Here is a 20,195-nt window from a genome sequence, read left to right as displayed (position 1 = left end):
TTATTTTTCTTCAAATAAAACGAAATAGCGGGGTTTTCACAAATTAGGTGTGTCTGGTTACCCTAAAATTTGTAATAATCGTTACAAATTGTTACTGGAAGTCGTCTGTTAACCCGAAAGTTCTGCAAAAGAGAGTGGTTGGAGAGAGAAATTTTGACAGTTCTTTCAGTGAGAGTTTGCAAATTCTTGCTGGACAAAGTTCTTCTTGCAATCTCTTGCAACTCTTCTTCTTCTCATTCATCAACATTCAATCAGATGTCTTCTATTGTTTATTTTTTTCATTTTGTGTTTTTAATTTGAAAATATTATTTTGGAATTAACAAGACTAATTGTTTTTGGAGAACAACTTTACAAAATGTGAAAAACATAAATATTAATATGTAATAAGAAAATAAAAGACTATTTCCAACATTTTTATTTAAAAAACTGTGGTGTGCGCCTGTAAGAGGGTTAAGCTTTAAATGAAAGAAGAAGAAGAATTTAAAACTAGCCATTCACCAGAATGAACTGGGGAATATAGCAATTGTCAAATGTCATGAAGGGGAAATAAAAGAAAGAGGGGAATAATTGTAGGGGAAAAAACGAGGAGGAGATGATCCTTTTTTGATTAGACCTGCAAAGAAGATTGGACGTGTGGCTCCCGTGAATCCCAACAAAGAGAGTAAAAGTAGTTGGTGTAAAATAATTTTTATTAATAAATCAAAATCAATGCTATTATTATTATTACCTAATATTGGCACAACTAATTATATTTAACTAAGCAAAATAATGAGCTAAATATAACTATATTAACACATATAGCTCTTACAAAATAGTGCTTTAAAGAAAAATTAAAGCGAAAGCAAAGCTGTAAGAAAAACTGTAATACAAAAAAAAAAAAAAACAGGAAATAAACACTGCTTAAAATATGAAAAAATAATACCAATACATAAAGACTTTAAAAACTCAAAGGAACGCCAAGACAAAAGCAACATCAACAACGACTGGAGGCCACACCGGGAGTCCACTCAACACCGTTCAATCCACCGAGGGAGGCGCAGTGTTTATGCATGACCAGACTGGCATGCATGGGTATTATTCTCGATCCCAATAGACAATCTTACAACATACTCGGACAGACCGACGGACGACAAGCCAATTAATTAGATTCCGCATATGAAAAGAAAAGAAAGAGAGATTATTAGGAAAGGCTAAACAAAAGGATTTAGAGTTAGTTTGACTTACCGTATTTGCGGAATAGGTACAGAACTCCGAATCGAGCTCAATTCAGGGTTAGGCTACCCTAGCATCTCTACTGTTGCCCTTATCGCCGACAAATTTAGTGTTGGTTATCCTTTTTGTTCGCCCTTTTTACCTAAAAAAAAAAAAAGAAAAATTAAATTAAAAAAAAAAAACAAGGAAGCAAAAAAATAAAATAATAATAAGCGTGAATATAATTATAGTGCAACTACTTTAAACGTACGAAGACATACACATTTATTTGGGAAAAGGTTGATACCCGATGTACGCCACTTCCACAGCCTCCTCTAACTCTAAAGGAGAGGAAAGAATGTTCCTGGTGCCATCGAGCCCTGAAAAGAAATAAGAAATATTTTATTGTTTTTTTTAAGAGCACAATTTATATATTTATCATGAATTCAATTTAAAGAGGATGAATTATATCGTTTTTTTTTTTTTGAATACTTTAAAATTAATAAATTTTATAACGATATTTAGAAATTCTTGATTTTCAATATGGAAATACACTAGACACAAGGTAAGAAAACGTAGGTCCTAAACAGGTAGGGCGAAGTATGGGGTATTCCAGGAAATAGAATAGGAGAACAGGGATACCATGGTGGGGTGGGAATTTCTCCAGGCACGGTGCATTACAAAACCGTGCCAAATTAACCGGTTATTCAAACCTATTATAAAACCCATATGATTCGTTGTCATTTTTTGTCATCCCTCTAGCAATAATTTTTAGTTTTTTGTCCACTCTTCCAAGGTCTAGCACATTGACAAGAACTGCGGCCCCATAGACTGAGCTGTCGCCGGTGCAAAAATTTGTCAGCTAGCCAGCCGTCAGTGTGGTAGATCTGCCCCCAAATGATAGAGGTCCCCAGGACAGGACAGGACAGAACTTGTAAAATTAGTATTGGTTCCTTTGTTTTAATTCTCCTTATGGGGGACAAATGAGGGATTCTTGGCAAGACCTTAGCTGTGTCTACAGCATTTGTGTATTTTTGTATAAACATTTGGATTACATTATTGGGTCTCCACAGTGTCAGCAGCATGGAGTTAATTCAAAAAACCCCTTTTCTTTCATATTTTCATTTTTTTCGAATGTAAATAATAAATGTTTTGACAAAGAAAGCAAGTATTATTGACATTTGTGGAAGTTGTAAAGCGAATTCGAATTATATTGACAGAAAATTTAGTTATCAGCGGGTTTTGCTTGTCGACCTTATAATTGGGCCATGTAAAATAGTAATTCTCAAGGTGCAATTGACAATCATATGGTTTTTACCTTTTTTCATTTTTGTTTGTGAAAAAACTTTTCAAATTCAATTAAATATTTTTCCAACTTTTTGTTTCATTAAAATTTCTAATTTCCAATGTTGTTTTTTGTAATAGATACTTATTTTGGTTTTTGAAGGCTGCTTTGGAGTTTGTGGTAGCTATTGAAACTGATGCTTAAGAAAAGGAATTTATAGAGTTAAGTTTATGGCGGTAATAGTATCTAAGTTAAAATCGGACAAGAGGCTATTTATACGCATTGATGATGTCAAAAGGTAATGGCTGAGTATTGCTTCTGCCGATGACGCTAGTCGGAACTTGAGCACTTTTTGCCTGATGTCGCTGCTGTTGTGTTCACTGTCGAGTCTGAAAACTAACAACCTTGGCGTGCCAAATATTCCTTTTTTATAGTCTCCAACATCCTTTAGCGATTATATTATTAAGTTTATCATTCGATTTTAACTCCTCGAACTTAACGTCCGGATGCTGATTTCACAATAAAACCCGAAAATGTTTATTAATCTCGACATGTGTCCACTTCCCTTTGTGGGGAAATTACCAGAAAGAAGACAACATTTCACATATTCATTGAAGGCGTAAAGTTGGTAGAAAATATTGGACGCTCGAAGTTTGAAGAATATCGGACATTGATTTCATTTGAGGGAAAGGTACGCTGCCGAGTGTGCCAATATTGTCCATAGTCGCACCTGACCTGTGTTGTTTATACATTAAAATGTGGAAAGTTTGAAAAATATATATTTATTTTTAAAAATTTGGATTTGATTTTTTTGGAGGGAGATAGCCACCTCCCAACTTGATCTTTGTTTGACAAAAACAGGGCAAAATTGAGAAGGTAAAGTAATTTAAAATAAGACTCTACATCTCTGCATTATGTAATTTACCTTGTCACATTTCAGTGAATAAAAAACACGTTCCCATCTCTGATTTCTGTGTATAGCTGATGCACACGAGAGCTATCGTGTGCATCAGCCGGACGTGTATTTCTAGATCGACTCCAAATCTGATACGGATTTCTTCGAAAGGGATGTAAAATATAAAACCATCCAGATTATGTAGACATTTTTAATGCGCTTGAACGCGCGGGAATTTGCGAGTTTAAATTTCAACAGAATTTAAATTTTTTATTCAAAACTATACATGCACTTACAAGTTGTAACATTACAAGACTACCAAAAGAAACAATTGTATTCATGGCTTTTTTATATATATATTATGTTTGTTATTCCGTTCGTAACACCTCGAAATATACATTGTAGACCCTACAAAATATATATACAATTGATCAGCGTATAATTCCAAGTCGATTCAGCGTTGTCCGTCTCTCTGTAGTAATCTTTCTAACGAATTGAAATAGAAGGATAAATTTTTGCACACGTGTTTATTTTGCCAGTAGGCAGTTTAAGTTCGTAAATGGGCCACGTCGGTCCACGTTTTCGTATAGCCCCCATATAACGGCAAACGTTAGATACGGCACGGCAACTTACATCCGAAGTACATTATACTAGACTTGTTTGTGTACATCTGGCATAGAAATGTGTGGGGCTTAGTGCGAGCGGTACGTAATTCGTATCGACTTTTATATACTTCTGCAGCTACTTCACATTTAAGTTTGCGAACATATTGAAAATTGCAGGATGCTAATTTGCATATTTCATTGAATAATATTCTCCTCAAAACATTAATATTAAAATGATAGATCAATGCATTTTATTAACCTTTTCTAATTTATTAATATATGTATGTAATATGACAAGTTTTAAATAACATAGTTTTAATATATATATATATTTTTTTAATTATGAATGTATGCAAGAATAATATTGAATACCAGATAAAATAACATTGACGTCTCTTCCGTTTTTAAAACATGTGGCCAAAGCGTAGGAAAAAAACTCTTTTAGGAAACTGCGTTCTAGCGTTACTAGAATAAATTCATATACATTAAAAACTGTATGATTTGAATAACTTCTGTACGGGGGACGATAGAAACGAAGATGATCCATATCTATATTTCTGTTGACAACATGCATTCTACTTTTTTTAGTGTTTTACCGCTGTTGATTGTAAACTGGAATGTTTTGTTGCATATTTGTCTGATAAGGTTGCGAAGTAACTGTCATATTTGCCATTTGGTGCTGCAGCTGGCCAAATTGGTCGTCTAGTGGAGGTGGCAAGTGCGAAGCCTGTTGTTGAGGACCTACAAATGTAGATTGAGGTGGACCATTTGTTGGCAGATTTTGGTGGACATATATAGGGGTAGGGTCTGACAGAAGCTGAGAGGAAGAACTATTTACATATGACTGTGGTGTTTGTTGAAGAGAACTTTGCTGCGGAGAACTGAAGTATGATTGCGGATGATTCTGAGTGGGATGTGTTAGTGGCGCCTGTTGGTTTGTCGGCATGGTATTTGTTGGAACCGAAGGAGATTGAGTTTGTATGGCATAATGTTGTGGAACCTGATACGTTTGGAGCTGCTGTGTATCAACTGAAACAGGTATATTTGCAGAAGATCCTTGTATTTGGCCATTGGATGCCATATAAATCTGCTGCTGGGAATGATTTTGTGGTAAAGATAAGGGCTGTTGGGAAATTATCTGCGAATTCGATTGTCCATGAAGACCTTGATGTTGAGATGATTGTGAGTTCGATTGGCTGCTTTGGTACGGTTGCATCGATATATTCATTGATTGGTAATTAGCAGTTGTTGGAAAAGCCACTGATGGCAGACTACCCTGTAAACTGTGCGGTCCACTATTAAACCCTCCAATAAATCCTGCATTGGATCCGTATAACATGTTGTAGCCATGTTGGGGCATATTATGGTAATTCGGCATGCCAGGAACACTAGACACGTTATTCACGCCGTAAGGAGATCCCATTAAATTTCTATCATCTCTCATTAAAGAATGGTACAAATTGATAGCGTCCACCAAATCGCTAGATAGTTGCGACAGTTGGGCGTGCTTTCGGTCGACTCTTTCAAGCTCTGTATCAATTAACGGACCCATTTGATGTACTTCTTGTTCCAATCGTAACATTTCTTCTGTATCTTGCGAAGGGTCTTCAGGGTTGGCTTCATTAATCAAATGCAACAGACGGTCAATTTTCTTTTCGTCTATCTCAATCTTCTGCGATGCAGCAGCTGCCGCTGCGGCTTCAGTCTTGTGCTGCAGTTCCTTAGTGTCTTCTTCAAATTGTGAACTTTTTTTCATTTTGTGTTGCTGATTAATCTCCAATTGTTGAGGATCCACTGATAAATCTGCGGTGACGAAATTCGAAGGAAATAAACCTTCACCGCGTTGATTAAACCCTTTCCACCAATTAGGATCCGAATCATCGAGTACGTGTATAATATCTCCTGCAGCAAATGTCAATTCATTTTCCTCAGCGGCTTCAAAATCGTATAGTGCACGAACTTGGCGAGTTTCCACTGCATTACTTACATGTGATGTAGCATTATTGGAAACCGATGGGTATAATGATGGCTAAAAATATATTAAAAGTCGCAATTAATTAACTTGTCAAATGATCTATATGGAAGGATGTTTAAGAACTCAACAATTATAATATTAGATGTAACAAATATATGTTTGATGGGAAATATCGTCCATAATTCTTGAGAATTCTTTTAACATTACCAACAAATTGGGAGTCCTATGAATTTAGACTAGAGTAAAAACTAATTCTGTTATCCATGGGGGACACAATTTCGAAATTCTCAACATGAATAACAAATCTGTTGGGTTTTCTGTTGTCCATTTGCAATGGGAGTTGTGACGGAAGGTAGGAAGCAACTTATAGAAAATTACCGAATTCTAGGATATTCTGCACTCAGCACTGACGGCGTAAATGTGTCAATTGAGAAACGTATATGTGAAATTACTTACATAACTGGATGAACTGCCACCGGATGAAGAACCAATGTTTTTCGGGCTATTTTTAACGTCTTTTAAAGACAATTCTATAGCTTTGGCCAAGTCGTCTTCCTCTTGTTGTCGAGTTGCATTTGGATCTTTAGCTGTGACCATTTTTGCAGTAGATTGTGTTGGTTTGTCACTCGAACCACTGAAATCATAATTTTCTTGACGTAGTTTAGTGTATAAAGATGGGATAAGATTTAGTTCAGGATCGCTTTTGAAGTCGCCCTCCGCCCATCCTTTCAATACATGGCACATTCTCTGCACAAGAAACATTATACAATATATATTATGGATAATGAAACATATTTCCAACTTACCGCAGCTACTTTCGGTTGCACTTTTCCTAATAACCTTAGAAATTCGTTCTGAAACTCGCGAGACGCTATTTCCAAATGAAATGGTTTGCCACAATTGTTTACACATGCATCCAGTAATGTAATGGCTTGCATAACGACATGCGGGTCGTTGTGGCCCATCCTTTTCATAATGGCCTTTAAACACTCTTTGGCATTGCGACTATTCGAAGACGTCTTGTCACACACATCAAGTATTAATGCCCAATTTTCATTGGTGTTTGATTCGCTTGTGGCCTTTTCTAAAACAGGACAAAATAAAAAAGGGGTTATAAATAATAAAAAGTTGAACATCATCGCGAAATTGTATCTTTATTTATTTGCGCATTCGTAATTTATTATATTTTCCAGGCTTTTGAAGAAATTTTGTGCGTGGTCAGGTCAGCAAGTATTTTGTCGTCTATTGCATTTGACGAAGCAAACTAGATGCGCAACCAAAATCCAATTAGTTCCTCGGCTTTCTGCGTTTATCCCCCACTTTATCCTCCACTTACCAACATCCGCATCAAATCCGGAGGATTGTCCAAATATTCCCATTTTCCTTTGTTCGGTTTTCGGAGCGACGTTTAATATGTTGTGATAAATATACTGACTTCTAAACAAATGATCCTAATTTTCCTTAGCGTAATTATGAATTTTTGCAAGTATTTCCCGAATGTAATAAGTAAAGTCTTATACACTGCTTCCTCGTTCAGATTCTTTTTTTCGCAAATTGCAATAATGACTAACAAAAGAAATACACACACAGGTATATACTAACTTTCAGTCATTGGACCTAGAGCTGGCAAACAACCGATGGCAGTATCGATAGCATCGATATTTTATTTTGGGTTTTTCTTTCGATATTATACGACAAAATGCCAGTAATTCATGCGAGCGTGTATTTTTGAAATTAAAAAATATATTTTCAAAAATTTTTTCTCTATATATCTAGGAGCCTGATCCACACCTCTTGTAATAATTGATGCAAATTGTTACTGTTTGCAGACGTTCTGTAAAAGAGATCGATTAGAGAGAGAAATTTTGACAGTTCCTTTACTAAGAGTTTGGAAATTCTTGTTGTACAAAATTTCTTCTTGCAACTCTTCATCTTGTTCCGCTAATTTTTTACCCTGTCCTAGTACCATGAAAGAATCTCCTAGTTTTGCAATTTCTTTCGATATCATAGAGGGAAAATCGGTGGTAGCTCTACCTTACCTTGCTATTGTACCATGTGTGTACGTAAACAAACATCAGCTGAGAGGAACAAACATGTGTATTTCGGTGTGTATGTCAGAATTTTAGATATGACATCAAATTCTTTCTTTCACACACTGACATGTTTTTTATTTCCTTTGATTATATTGTGTTATTATATTGTTGTACCTTGTTTAATACGGCGGAGGAAACCCATCTTTTGCATTTTCTGTAATTTACCTTGTCTAATTTCACTGTATAGAATACAGGTTGCCATCTCTGATTTCTGCATTTACAATGGATTTGTAAACATAAATTTTGACAATGAGATGTTGTCAAATATATAATTCGAAAAAAAAAAATTAAACATATGATTGCATGACTTTATCTTCTATTCTACCATGGTAGTTTCTAACCGCAAAAAATGTGGTTATACACACGTTCCTTATATATTTTCTTTTACGTACCATAAAACGTGTTAAAAAGGTTTCATAATAGACCACTTATTTATATATAAAGTAATTTCAAATAAGCATACCCATCTCAGCATTTTCTGTAATTTACCTTGTCAAATTTCACTGCATAAAAAAAGGTTCCCATCTCTGTAATTTCTAATAAGCATACCCATCTTTGCATTTTCTGTAATTTACTTTGTCAAATTTCACTGCATAGAAAAAAGATTCCCATCTCTGGCTTGGGTATGTACAAAGAATTCATAAATATACATTTTGACAAAGAGATGAAAATTATTGTAGTAAAAACTTTTTGCAGTTCTGGAACAGGCCAATTGTAAACATATGATATGATATATGACCTTACCTTCTTAATTCTACCATGATACCATTGGTCTGTTTCAGAACTGCAATAATGTAAGAGTTTTTACAAAGATTACCGATTTTCCCTTTAGGATATCGAAGAAAATTGCAAAAATTTCAGATTCTTGCAGGTACTGGAACAGATCACATGGTAGAAGAATAAATGTAGCCGCATCGACACAGCTGCTGGGACAACGAACTGTCAAACCAATTTTGAATGGAAATTTATTCAAATTCATTAAAACTGTTGTAAAATGCATATCACACAAACTCTGATTACATTATATTAGGAAACATAAAAAATCTACTTATTTTTGAAGAACAATTTTAAAAAAATTTGACATATCAATGTTCCCTATGTTCTTCTACTATTCATGATGCATTTCCATGGGCTACATAAAAGCAACAAATATATGATATCTTCCAGAATTGCAAAGGTTTCAAAATGTTTACTACGATAACCGATATCGAAAATCAAGTAGATTATTGCAGGTTCTGGAACAGAAAAATAAACAAAATAGACATGGTTTGCATTGTAGTAACCATGGTAGAACCATGGTACAATAAAAAGGTAAGGTAGAGCTACCAGCCGATAATAATTTTTTTCTAAGTGTGCCCGAATTCTGTCACTTTTGTGTACGTATTGTTCCAAATATTTTCAAAATTAATGATTGGAAGACACGTACAATGCGGCTCACGCATTAAAGCTATTAACCAGTTTAGCCATGAAATTGAAAGATTGAACAGTTTGGATCATATTTTTGAGAGAAAATCCAGACATTTCATTCATTTTTCGCTCTATATAACTCATTTTACAAATGAGGGAAAATATAAAAAAATTTAAAACAACTTGTTGTATATAATTTGAACGAGTCTGACATGATGCGGGCATAGCCTTAGGGTTATATTTCTGTAGTTTTACGAAGCTGTTCTACCTTCTTATTGTACCATTGGTAGAACTAAGAAAGAAAAGTCATGCAATAATTTGCTTACATTTTTTAAATGATTTCTTTGACAATATCTCAATGTCAACATGTTTATTCATAGCTCCATTGAATATACACAAATCAAAAATGGGAAACCTGACGAGATAAATTACAGAAAATGCAGAGCTGGGAATGCTTATTTGAAATGAGGTTACCGGCCAATATCATATGCATAGCTGTTTTGTTAATCTGACTATTATTATGTTAATATTAACCCTGAATATTTTATTGTGATCAATAACATATAAACTTAACAATGACCTTAAGCTCATTATTTAAAAAAGTAAACTTTTTTACCCTCACTCTCAGACCAAATTTCGGTAATGTGCTACAGATACCACTCAATTACTTTTATAATTTTATGGAAAATGGATGTTAGTGGAAAACCATTGGGGCAAAACTTTGGACAAATCCAGATTATTTTTTTTTTTAGATAGCATTTTTCTATTGACCTTGGAAGTCAAAGCTCAAAGGCGGTTTTCAGCATATTGCTTATCTATTTTTTTTTTTTTTTTACTATATTTTATGCAAGACACTTATCTTTACATTCGCAGCCACAGTCCAATCAAAACTATGTGATATGGAATTCATCGCAGTAGAGAAAGATTTGTGTTAGTGACTACCATCCGTGCTGTGTTGTTTTCACAGTCACAGTACAGTGAAAGCATGTTAACATTAAGAAGTTTAAGTCATTTCAAATAAGCATTCCCATCTCGGCTTTTTTTGTAATTTGCCTTGTCACATTTTACGACATAAAAACAGGTTCCCATCTCTGATTTGTGTATGTACAATGGATTTATAAATACACCTAAGTCTGTTTTTACACGGTCTTTTTGTATACGGTTTTGATATAACACGGTTTGAAAATTGAATACATTTAATTTATTTACACGATTTTATTCCATTTAGCACGATTTGAAATTTTATGTACTTAAATTTTTTTGTCAAATTTAATTTTTGCGAAGTATGTTCATATCACAAAAAAGTATTTATGAAAGAAAAAAGTCTGAAACCATCCATAGTATCGATAGTTTGCGAACACTAGCTTAAAGATTTAAGTGAATTCTCCTTTAGCGCGTGCAAACAATTTTTACTGATCAAAGCAAATGTGAATAGCACTATGTGCATACAATAAAATTTACTGGTCAGAGCAATTGAAAAGTGTTAATATTTTGTGAACTGTTAATGCAATAAGACGTGTTTGGTAAAGAAAAAAAATAAAAATTCTTGTTTTTCACTAATTTTAATAGGTTTTAGAGATTAGGAACAAATCACCGATTTTTGTATAAGATCAATGTCTTTTTTACACGGCTTCTTCTGGAACCAATCTACCGTGTAAAAACAGACTTGGGTGTACACATTTTGACAATGGGATGTTGTCAAATTAATAATTTTTGAATATATTGTAAAAATATGATTGCATGACTTTACCCCTTGATTCTACCATGAGGGAAAGTTTTCTGATTTTGAAATGTTGGCAGCACAAAATTTCGATCATAGTGCAGTAGTGAATCAAATGCATTGTTTGTTTACACCTTTTTGGACATTGTGGCCACAAGCTAAGTTTAAATAAAAAAAATGTTTGAGCTATGTTGTTTAAAATATTTTATTTAGGAAATGAAATTAGATTCATGTTAGTGAAAAAAGTAAAGTACATATAAAGTGCTTGAGTGATGTGGCTTTTTTATTGCGGTACAGTTTTTGAGCTACCAGTCGCAAATTTTTAGAGAAATTTTATGGGAGTAGAATGGAAAAATTGCAAAATAAACTAGATAACGAAATACAGTGGTATAAATTTTGAAGCTCGGGCTACGCTTGTCTTGCTGTTGAGCACTATAAAGATGCATTATCCATGTTTCTAGTCAAAAATTCTTGCCGTTTCTGAACCCAATTGATGGCATGAAAATCCTTGATCAGATGCCAATTAGGAGAGGCCACCTCCGACGAAAGCCAGTTAAAATCGGCAATATCCGTATAATTGTTGACTTCTTTATTGATTTTGGCATGATTATAATCTTCATCAATGCCCGTGTAGTCATAGTTGTAGGGTGCCACTCCTATTTTACTGCAATCCTCAATAATGGCACGACAGGTGACGTGCAGATATATTTGACACTGTTCAGAGGAGTGTAGTCGCATTTGTTGGCATGCAGCACTTAGTGTGCTGTTTGTACAAAAATCTGCAAACAACGAACGGGCTATAGGCCCACAAAGGAAAGTGCTGTTGGAGCAGTGAGATATTTGAACTGAACCAGCCGGCCCCTGGAGTTCCACGAAACAATTTTGTAAATGTGCAATAGTTATATCTTTGCTATGAACTTCATCGCCCTTCAGACAAATGTACTCATTAGTCCTATTGCTGAGTGTCCAGCTAACTTTGCTTCCTGTAATCGTGCTTATATGTTCATTTTTTTCTGCTCCGTCTACATTGTCAGTTTTACTAAGTTTGGGATTTAGACATGGTTTTGGAGTGACTTTCCGTCCACTAAATCCAAACTTCTTTTTCGGCATAAGTTTTACTTTCGCCTCTTCGCATGACTGCAATAAATCATTTACAATACTTTGGCATGCCTTGATCTTGAAGTCTGTAAGAAACATTGTTGAGTTAGTTAGATATCGTTGTAATTCCTGTATCTCCAATGTTATTTCCGTGAAATGCCGTGCCAAATCAATGCTGGAATTTTCGCCTGGATTCTTCTTTGCCGATGTTTCGCTAAGATTTTTAATGCGTGCTTCGATTTCCCTTACTTTATCGGCAAATGCTTGTGAAAAGTAATCCACGCCTTCCGCATCTGAAGTCTCCTTATTTCGTTGTTCCAATTTCACATCCAGATAATTTTGACGTTCCTTATTGCGCTTATTGAGTCGTTCTAATATTTGATCCTTTTTTGAAATTGCGTTGTCATCTAGTGTTTCGTTATCCACATTAGGTATAGATAGTCGAGTGCTACTCATGTTTGCTAATAGTATTTAACGTTTAAAGGTAAGATATGTCTTTAATTGTCTTCCTTCTTTTTCGAATACACGGGGGCGTTTTCTGCAGCAGCTGATTGCAATTTCTTTAAAAACTGGATCTTCTTCTGTTCGTCTTCGCTTAAATAAACTCCTGCTGTAGTTGAACGTATTTTAGCAAGTTTTTCCTCCGAGGGTTCAGTTAAACGTAAAAGCCCATAACCTATGCCGCCAAAAGCCACTAACCATATTAAAGACTTTACGTATGGGTTAGAAGCCATTTACCCTTTCCACTCTTTAAAATAAACTATTTTATTATTGTGATTTTTTAGTTATTCTTCTTTTGATCCGATTTCCAGACTGTTGCGTCAATTTCACGCAAATTGCTATTGCCAATTATCTCACCAACTTTATAATAATAATCCAGCACGAATGGATAATTTTCGTTAATATACTGTCGGAATTCTGAAAAAAAAAACAAAATTAGTGCGTTGATCTTGTTAAATATTATAAAGTGTGGCATATGTACCGAAACTCTTACAATTCCTAACATATTTTCTCCCTTAAATACGCCACTTTCTGTTTTTTAATATCACAGTACGAAATTAATATTCTTCTTGTCTTACTATTTGTTGGATAGGCATTTTTATAATCTTTCAAATGACAACAGAAAAAACCGGACTTGTCGTAGTAAAAACATTTACATTCTTGCTGCAATGAAAGAGCAATTTAGCCAATAAGTATCACAACTAGTTTAAAACTACAAAAGTGTTGCTTTATTGTCGGTTAGGGCTAAATAAAAATAGTTACCTTATCAAAAACGAGCTAAATAGTAATGCGCTGAGCTTAACAGCTTATCATTTGCTACTTTAGCCGTGGCTGTCAATATTTATTAACAATTGCACTTTAATGCTAATTTCAATAGGTGCTGGATTTTAAACCCTGAATATATATATATATATATACATACCGGTTCAGACGTAATATAAGAAAATCTATAACTCCAGAAGTCCTTTAAACTCCCTTTAAAATTTAGAAAATGGGCTCATTATAGGTTACGCAATAAGAAATTTATACAAAGTCTACACTTTAGCCCTTCCAAAGTGTGGCATATGTACCAAAACTCTTACAATTCCTAACATATTTTCTCCCTTAAATACGCCACTTTCTGTTTTTTAATATCACAGTACGAAATTAATATTTTTCTTGTCTTACTATTTGTTGGATAGGCATTTTTATAATCTTTCAAATGACGATGGAAAAAACCGGACTTGTCGTAGTAAATACATTCTTGCAGTTCTGGAATACACAAAGTGTTAACAATATCGATCAGATCTGAACATAACCCCTAAACTAGGATGAGTTTTTTTAATGTGAGCCACTGCCCCTGCCCTAAGCTCAACAAAAACCATGCATTCCATTGACCTATACAATTTTGGTGTGATCGATTCTAAACTCCACTATTGTATGATGACCAGGGTGAGTCATCCCAAGTTATACCGCTGTTTTTTCTTTGTCAAAGAGGCAATTAACATTGAGAGGCACATTGAAAGTCATATTAAGATGTAATATTTTGTCCACTGTTAAAAGATGTTCAAATTCCAGGAAAGTAAAATATTAGTTATATAAAATTACACACCTCGGTTCGTATTCATACGGTAATACACGGCATAAGATGCAGCAAAGCAAACTGCTTCAATAACAAAAAGTGTCTTGGCGCTGCCTTTGACAAATTTCCAGAAACCACTTTTTGGCGCTTTAGGCAACATTACATAGAACAGTTACTTGATTAAATTAAATGTTAGTATAGGCACATTTGTTTTTATCTGTTTTGTCTTTATCATTTGCCACCTCAGAAAAATATTTTGCGTACTTACAAGGGATATCTAAATCGACTTTTGGCTGTTATAATTTGATATTTTAAACAGTCGATAACAAGGATACTAGTAGAAGAATAAAGGTAGATGCGATTTATTAAATAAGTTATTATTACATCTTTCCGATAGATAAGGAAATGATGTTGTCGGACACATAAATGTTTTAACGTAATGTTTACAGAATTCATGTTGCCATATTTTATATTGATAATATTGAAAGTATTATTCAATCTTTTTAAATTTTTTCCAGTGGTAGGTATTTTTACCTAATCCGGGTCCATAAAATGAATAACAAAAAATACCCCATCTTCTGACCACTTGTTGAAGAGGTATTTTCATAAGCTTTCAAACGATATATCCCATGTTGTATATATTGGGTAAGTTCAGCCCGGGTCTGGAACCCGGACTTTCGGGTCCGTTTCCGGAATCAGGGTAAAAATAACCACCTCTGGAAAAAAAATTCGAAAAAATCGAAGAAGTTTTACTAAACTAGAGTTGTTTCCAAAAACTGTTTTCATGTTATGACATTACAAGACTACCATAAGAAAAAATTGCAAGGTATTTTCATAAGCTTTCAAACGATATATCCCATTTTGTATATATTGGGTAAGTTCAGCCCGGGTCTTGAACCCGGACTTTCGGGCCCGTTTCCGGAATCAGGGTAGAAATAACCACATCTGGAAAAAATTTCGAAAAAATCGAAGAAGTTTTACTAAACTAGAGTTGTTTCCAAAAACTGTTTTCATGTTATGACATCGCAAAACTACCATAAGAAAAAATTGTATTCATGTGATTGCTATGCCCGACCATGTCTTAATTGTACTATGATATGAACTAGATGATCTCAAGAACTAAATTTGCTTCAAATAGCTTGTTTGAACTAGTATGTTGTGGAACGACACACCTCGACAATTCAACTGTATGTAGTTTCGATGGTTCCTTTTATGATTACGCCGTTATCTGCGATTGTAGTGTAGCGACGATATTTGACTCAACTAATTCCGCGGTCATTTTATGAATGCTTCCAGCTGATTGCGTTTTCCTCATGTCCCATTCGTAAACAAAAGAGGTACTAGGCCTTATGCATTTTACTCGTTCGTAAACAAGATTTTGCATTCTCTTTATTATTTATCGGGCATTCCTTTTTGGCTTTCATATTTGTTTTATTGGGGACGTCTTTAATTTTGGTTTCCACGCGCTCATTTACTTTGGGGACAGCATTGGCACATTGGACTGTTTCCGTTGTGTATGGAGTATATATTATGTCACAGATACTATTTCTACGTAATGCCCAATATGTTAGGCGAATTGTTTTCAATAAAATAATTGGATGTTCGTACCATGGGAAAGTAAGGGAAAGAAATGACGGCAACAGTAGTTTGCAGGTAGGGAGTCAAGAAAATAGATCTTCCCAACTGTCAAACGATGTACGACCCTTAGGAGAAAAAATTAAAGAAACTACAAAGACGGCTAGCTATACGGCAGTTATACTTGCTGGAATCGGTGTGACGGCCGTTATGTTTTGGGCCATATTCCGTGAATTGTTCTCGAGTACGAGCCCAAATAACATTTATTCTGACGCATTGGAGAGAGTAAAAGAGGTAAACATTGCAACTATTGAAAGGAATAATAAAGAAAGCTAATTAATTTTTAGGATATTCGCGTGCAAGACGCTATCGGTGCACCAATAAAAGGTTATGGGGAGGAATCCAGGCGTGGTAGGCGACAGCATGTTATGCACACTGTATTTGAACGAAATGGAGTACCTCATGTACGGATGAAATTCTATGTGCAAGGTCTGCGAAACAAAGGAACTGTTCACTTGGAAAGCAAAGAGGTGAGCCTAGTCAACTCGAAATTCAAAACAGTATATGCATTTATCTATTTTTCTTAAACTTGATTTGAACTTTTCAGAATACGCAAGGCAAAATGATGTATCGCTATTTATTTGTCCAATTGGATCATTATCCAAACACAACCATTGTACTGGAGGATAATCGCGCTTTTGACAACTCATCATCCCCACCAACAACACCTGAGTTAAACGTAAACCAATCTTTAGTGGGGGGATCCAGTCTCTCCTTTGCCTCATTTGAAAGCAAGAAGTGACTAAAAAAATTCTATACCAAAAGTGTTGCTTTTATACCCAAAGTCAAATATTTGTAATGTGGAGAATATAGAGTGTTGCATTCAGAATTTATCCAATCGATTTGTTGTTGTTACAATTTTTTTTGCAAAATCAGAAAGGAAGACTCACGATCTATTTGAAAAAGCACACTTATTTTTCTTATTTTTTTTCAAAATGCATTTAAAACTAAAATATAGTTGAATATTTGTGTATGAAAAGTCGAATAATAGGTAAAATTTCTCTTTCCAAATGTACGCATAATTTCTGGCTTTAACATACTATAGTATGACATCGTAGGAGCAACGTGGATCTTAAAATAATTAAAATGCTCATGTTGCGATTACCGACAAAGAGACTTGTAGTGAGACTCTCCAACAGAATGAGAAAGGAAACGCAACCGTTTCGTTTGGGTGTAGTTTCAACTCTGGTTTTATTTAAAAATATTTTTCTAAAGTACTACTAAAACTAATCTAACTTAATCCCAGCCATACAATTTGTTCTAATCTATTATTAGATTTTAAAGGGAACACTACATGGCTGCTTGTCCCTTCATTTAAGTGGTCTTCATTTTGGAAATTTTATTTTTAGTAGTTAGATATTCTCATGGTAGAATCAAGAAGGTAAAGTCATGCTTTCAATTGTATATAAATTTTCAAAAATTACTTATTTCATTTTACATTTATAGGTCCATTGTATCCAGTGAAATTTGACAAGGTAAATTACAAGAAATGCAGAGATGGATATTACTATTTCAAATGACTTTACCTTCTTCGTTTTACCATGGACGCAAAAGTGCGTACAAAGTATTTTGTACACTAACTGTTTTTAAAAACAAGGACTAACGACAAGTTAAAAAGTATCAGTCGGTTTTGTCGAGAGCTGTATATCCTTAGTCTATGTTTATATATAAGGCTGATATAAATATTATGACGTGACCATTTGAACTGAATCAATGACTTTCCCCACTTCACATAAAATATTCGTGATATTTTGTATGTCGACTATCTGATACCCTACACCACTCTGCATATTTAGTACAGCTCCTGTAACAAAATAATTTATTTGACTCTAGAGCAGTTATAATTTAGTTTCAGTGGAAAGTAATGTATGGGAGGCATATTCAATTCTGAATCGATTTTCACTAAATTTGACGGAGGCATTCTTATCTTTTATACCAAATAACATTGATGATATCACCTCGAGAAGCATTATATTAAAACAAGTAAAAGAGCAGTATGTTCGGAAGGGCGGAACTTTGAATACCCTCCACCAATTGGAACGAATTTTGAAAATTTAAATAAAAATAATAATAAATAAATAAAATCCCTTAACGTTTTTGTTAAAATCTTAAAAATTCCGAATATAGCGGAATTGTATGTTGGCAATACGATATCGTAGATTTATAGAGACAATTCTTTGAACGTGATCTGCCTGCAGAAAAAAACAGATCGGTGCAAAATGTTAGCTCTTTATTCGTTTTGACTCTAGCGTTTTGACTCTAACTGAATATACCCTCCTTACTATGTATGGTGGAGGGTAAAAAAATATATATCGGAGCCGTGTTACACTAAACGGAGACGTACGTCCAAAAATTCACTCCATTTGGGCTGATATTAGCCATTATTTGCACAATAAACCTGAAACATATATATGGGAGATATAGCTATATCTGAACCGATTTTCAAATTTGATGTACTTGCTTCTGGACTGAATTCAGTTGGAGGTGCCAAAATTGAGGCCATTTGGACTTATATTGGCTATTTGGTCCACTATATCTAAATCTGATTGCGCCAAACAAATATTGTTTGGAAAATTTCATCTCAATCGGATAATAAATGCGACGTGCAAGAGAAAGTGATTCTTTGAAGATCCTCAAAAGTAACTATGGGTCTATCTCGCTTCCTGCTCCATGCCACAGACAAATGAACAAAGACATAATACCCTTACCACTATGTGGTGTAGGGTATAAAAATAGCAGAGGGAAGTGAAAGAAAGTGATTCTTTGAAGATCCTCAAAAGTAACTATGGGTCTATCTCGCTTCCTGCTCCATGCCACAGACAAATGCACAAAGACATAATACCCTTACCACTATGTGGTGTAGGGTATAAAAATAGCAGAGGGAGATACTGCTACTTGGAATCAACAGCTAACACAAAATAGCAGTCAGCGGCTGCAACAGAACTGATCTCAGTCCTAACATAGCTCAGCATCAAAATAGCAGCACGGCACCTATTGCATAACAAGGTATCTACCAACAAAGTATAATTTTTATTTTTGAGTTCAGTGTTGCTTATAAAAAGTTCATATTGCATGAAATGCTGGAATGCACAAATGTCCATCAAATAACATTTATTTTAGTTTTATTGGATATTATTCAATAAATTAAGAGCTAATATCAATTCAAACAAGTAAAAAAGCTGTAAGTTCGGCCGGGCCGAACTTTTAATACCCTCCACCATTTGGTACAAATTTGGCAATTTCCAAAAAAAAAATAAAATAAATAAATAAAATAAAAAAAATCCTTTAAAAATTCTGTTAAAATCTTAAAAAAACCGAATGTCTATACGATGACGTATACCTGCATAGGCAACTTTTGTCATAAGTTATTACAACATTTAAATGCGAAACTTGAAGAAAAATTTGTTTATAATGTAGCTAAAATCATCAAAATACCGAATATAGGGGGTACCGTTATATGGGGGCTATACGAAGACGTGGACCTGCACAGACAATTTTCTGGCATGGGCTGAAGTATCCATTACGAACTTCAAATGCGAAATTTAAAACAATCCCGGTAAATAATGTCGCTAAAATCATCAAAATACTGAATATCGGGGGGTACGGTATATGGGGCCTATATGAAGACGTGGACCTACATGGTCCATTTTCTGTTTTCTGCTGCAGTATCTATTACGAACTTCAAATACCAAATTTGGAACGGTTCCGTTAAATAATGTCGCTAAAATCATCAAAATACCGAATATCGGGGGAGGTACGGTATATGGGGGCTATAGGAAGACGTGGACCTACATGGCTCATTTTTTGACTTAGGATGTAGTATCCATTACGAACTTCAAATACCAAATTTGGAACGGTTCCGTTAAATAATGTCGCTAAAATCATCAAAACCGAATATCGGGGGGTACCGTTATATGGGGGCTATACGAAGACGTGGACCTGCACAGATAATTTTCTGTCTTAGGCTGTAGTATCCATTACGAACTTCAAATGCCAAATTTGAAACAATTCCGGTGAATAATGTCGACAGACAGACAGACAGACAGACGGACATGGCTAAATCGTCTTAGAATTTTACGCTGATCAAGAATATATATACTTTGTTGGGTCTGACGTGAGTATTTCGAGGAGTTACAAACGGAATGACAAAATTAATATACCCTCCATAGTATGGTGGAGGGTATAATAAACGTAGATTAGATAAGTTAGGCCAGCTCAATGTACATATG

At 34.6% G+C, this 20,195-nt stretch overlaps 4 protein-coding genes and 1 long non-coding RNA gene across 5 annotated transcripts; 1 reads left to right on the top strand and 4 right to left on the bottom strand.

The window, feature by feature from the left end:
* Positions 1-682: 682 nt before the first annotated feature.
* Positions 683-2,481, bottom strand: LOC131802032 (uncharacterized). The gene is made up of 3 exons (XR_009342014.1): positions 2,247-2,481; positions 1,473-1,571; positions 683-1,354 (listed from the first exon to the last, which is right to left on the bottom strand). It is a non-coding gene; the product is annotated as an uncharacterized LOC131802032 (long non-coding RNA).
* Positions 2,482-4,381: 1,900 nt separating this feature from the next.
* LOC131802031 (signal transducing adapter molecule 1-like) lies at positions 4,382-7,562 on the bottom strand. Its single transcript, XM_059121365.1, has 4 exons — positions 7,288-7,562; positions 6,758-7,035; positions 6,408-6,698; positions 4,382-6,005 (listed from the first exon to the last, which is right to left on the bottom strand). Exons 1-4 carry the CDS (start codon positions 7,328-7,330, stop codon positions 4,569-4,571), a joined length of 2,049 nt encoding a protein of 682 aa, XP_058977348.1. The 5' UTR covers positions 7,331-7,562; the 3' UTR covers positions 4,382-4,568.
* Positions 7,563-11,358: 3,796 nt separating this feature from the next.
* Positions 11,359-12,858, bottom strand: LOC131802030 (tubulin-specific chaperone C-like). Its single transcript, XM_059121364.1, has one exon. The coding sequence runs from the start codon at positions 12,723-12,725 to the stop codon at positions 11,604-11,606; it is 1,122 nt and encodes a 373-aa protein (XP_058977347.1). The 5' UTR covers positions 12,726-12,858; the 3' UTR covers positions 11,359-11,603.
* A 128-nt stretch (positions 12,859-12,986) lies between these two features.
* Positions 12,987-14,593, bottom strand: LOC101897950 (protein CEBPZOS). The gene is made up of 2 exons (XM_005177525.4): positions 14,362-14,593; positions 12,987-13,187 (listed from the first exon to the last, which is right to left on the bottom strand). Exons 1-2 carry the CDS (start codon positions 14,489-14,491, stop codon positions 13,051-13,053), a joined length of 267 nt encoding a protein of 88 aa, XP_005177582.1. The 5' UTR covers positions 14,492-14,593; the 3' UTR covers positions 12,987-13,050.
* A 1,093-nt stretch (positions 14,594-15,686) lies between these two features.
* On the top strand, positions 15,687-16,804 carry LOC101897442 (mitochondrial import inner membrane translocase subunit Tim21). The gene is made up of 3 exons (XM_005177522.4): positions 15,687-16,200; positions 16,254-16,436; positions 16,514-16,804. Exons 1-3 carry the CDS (start codon positions 15,862-15,864, stop codon positions 16,706-16,708), a joined length of 717 nt encoding a protein of 238 aa, XP_005177579.3. The 5' UTR covers positions 15,687-15,861; the 3' UTR covers positions 16,709-16,804.
* Positions 16,805-20,195: the final 3,391 nt, after the last annotated feature.

The sequence above is a fragment of the Musca domestica genome, unplaced genomic scaffold (genome assembly GCF_030504385.1).
Source record: "Musca domestica strain aabys unplaced genomic scaffold, Musca_domestica.polishedcontigs.V.1.1 19, whole genome shotgun sequence".
NCBI lineage: Eukaryota > Metazoa > Arthropoda > Insecta > Diptera > Muscidae > Musca > Musca domestica.
Note: the sequence above shows the minus strand (reverse complement) of the source record. Positions and strands in the feature narration are given on the sequence as shown.